Source organism: Cladosporium halotolerans (assembly GCF_011745625.1).
Source record: "Cladosporium halotolerans strain TM138-S3 chromosome Unknown Sca253, whole genome shotgun sequence".
Classification (NCBI taxonomy): domain Eukaryota; kingdom Fungi; phylum Ascomycota; class Dothideomycetes; order Cladosporiales; family Cladosporiaceae; genus Cladosporium; species Cladosporium halotolerans.
The window spans coordinates 3410-4214 of NW_027191699.1; the positions used below are offsets into that span (position 1 = coordinate 3410).

Here is an 805-nt window from a genome sequence, read left to right on the forward strand (position 1 = left end):
GATATGGTGTCTAAAGGGTTTCGATTCTGTTTTGATTCGCCGCAAGGCTTGCAGCCGTGTCTGATGCAAGCGGTGACGGCGTACCTCAGAAGTACTTTCACGAGTCGCCCGCCCGCAGTTATTCCGACGCTCGTTTCGACAGAGGCCCATTGTCCAACGGTGAACGGCGCTCGCGTCTCTCTTGTCTGATTACCTTCTTTCTATCCATAATGAACGATATCGGCGCCGAAACATGGCTCATGCACGGCTATTTGCTCGGGTGGTACTGGAACCGCAAGATCTTACCTTGGGACCTGGATCTGGACGTTCAAATTACGGAGAAATGCATGCAGCACCTATCCAGCTATTAAAACATGACAGTGCACCGTTTCGAACTCCCCGGATCTGGTGTTGCTCGCGACCATCTGCTTGAGATCAACCCAAACTGGGCCAATACCAGCTTTGATGATGTTGATAACAAGATCGATGCTCGTTGGTTGGATATGTCGTCGGGGCTCTACGTCGACATCACCACACTGCGCTACAATGACCATGCTGAAACAGAGAAGGACGCAAAGGCAGTGGTGATGTGCAAGGACAGGCATCGATATTCGACGAGCGACATATTCCCCCTCGCAGACACCACATTTGAAGGTGTTGCAGCGAAAGTCCCCTCCGCCTTTGCGACTGTGCTGGCGCAGGAGTACGGCGTTTCAGCACTAGAAACGGCCGTCTTTGCGGGTCATCGATTCGACGTGGTCAGGCAAGAGTGGATGCCTCTCCTGGCCTCGGAGCGAGATGTCCGTGATTGATTGTTGACTTGCTG

At 52.9% G+C, this 805-nt stretch overlaps 1 protein-coding gene across 1 annotated transcript; it reads left to right on the forward strand.

Annotated features, from left to right (window-relative positions):
* Positions 1 to 353: 353 nt before the first annotated feature.
* Positions 354 to 791, forward strand: WHR41_09668 (uncharacterized protein; the record flags this gene model as incomplete). Its single annotated transcript, XM_069378270.1, has 1 exon — positions 354 to 791. One exon carries the CDS (start codon positions 354 to 356, stop codon positions 789 to 791), a length of 438 nt encoding a protein of 145 aa, XP_069224807.1.
* Between the last annotated feature and the right edge of the window lie 14 nt (positions 792 to 805).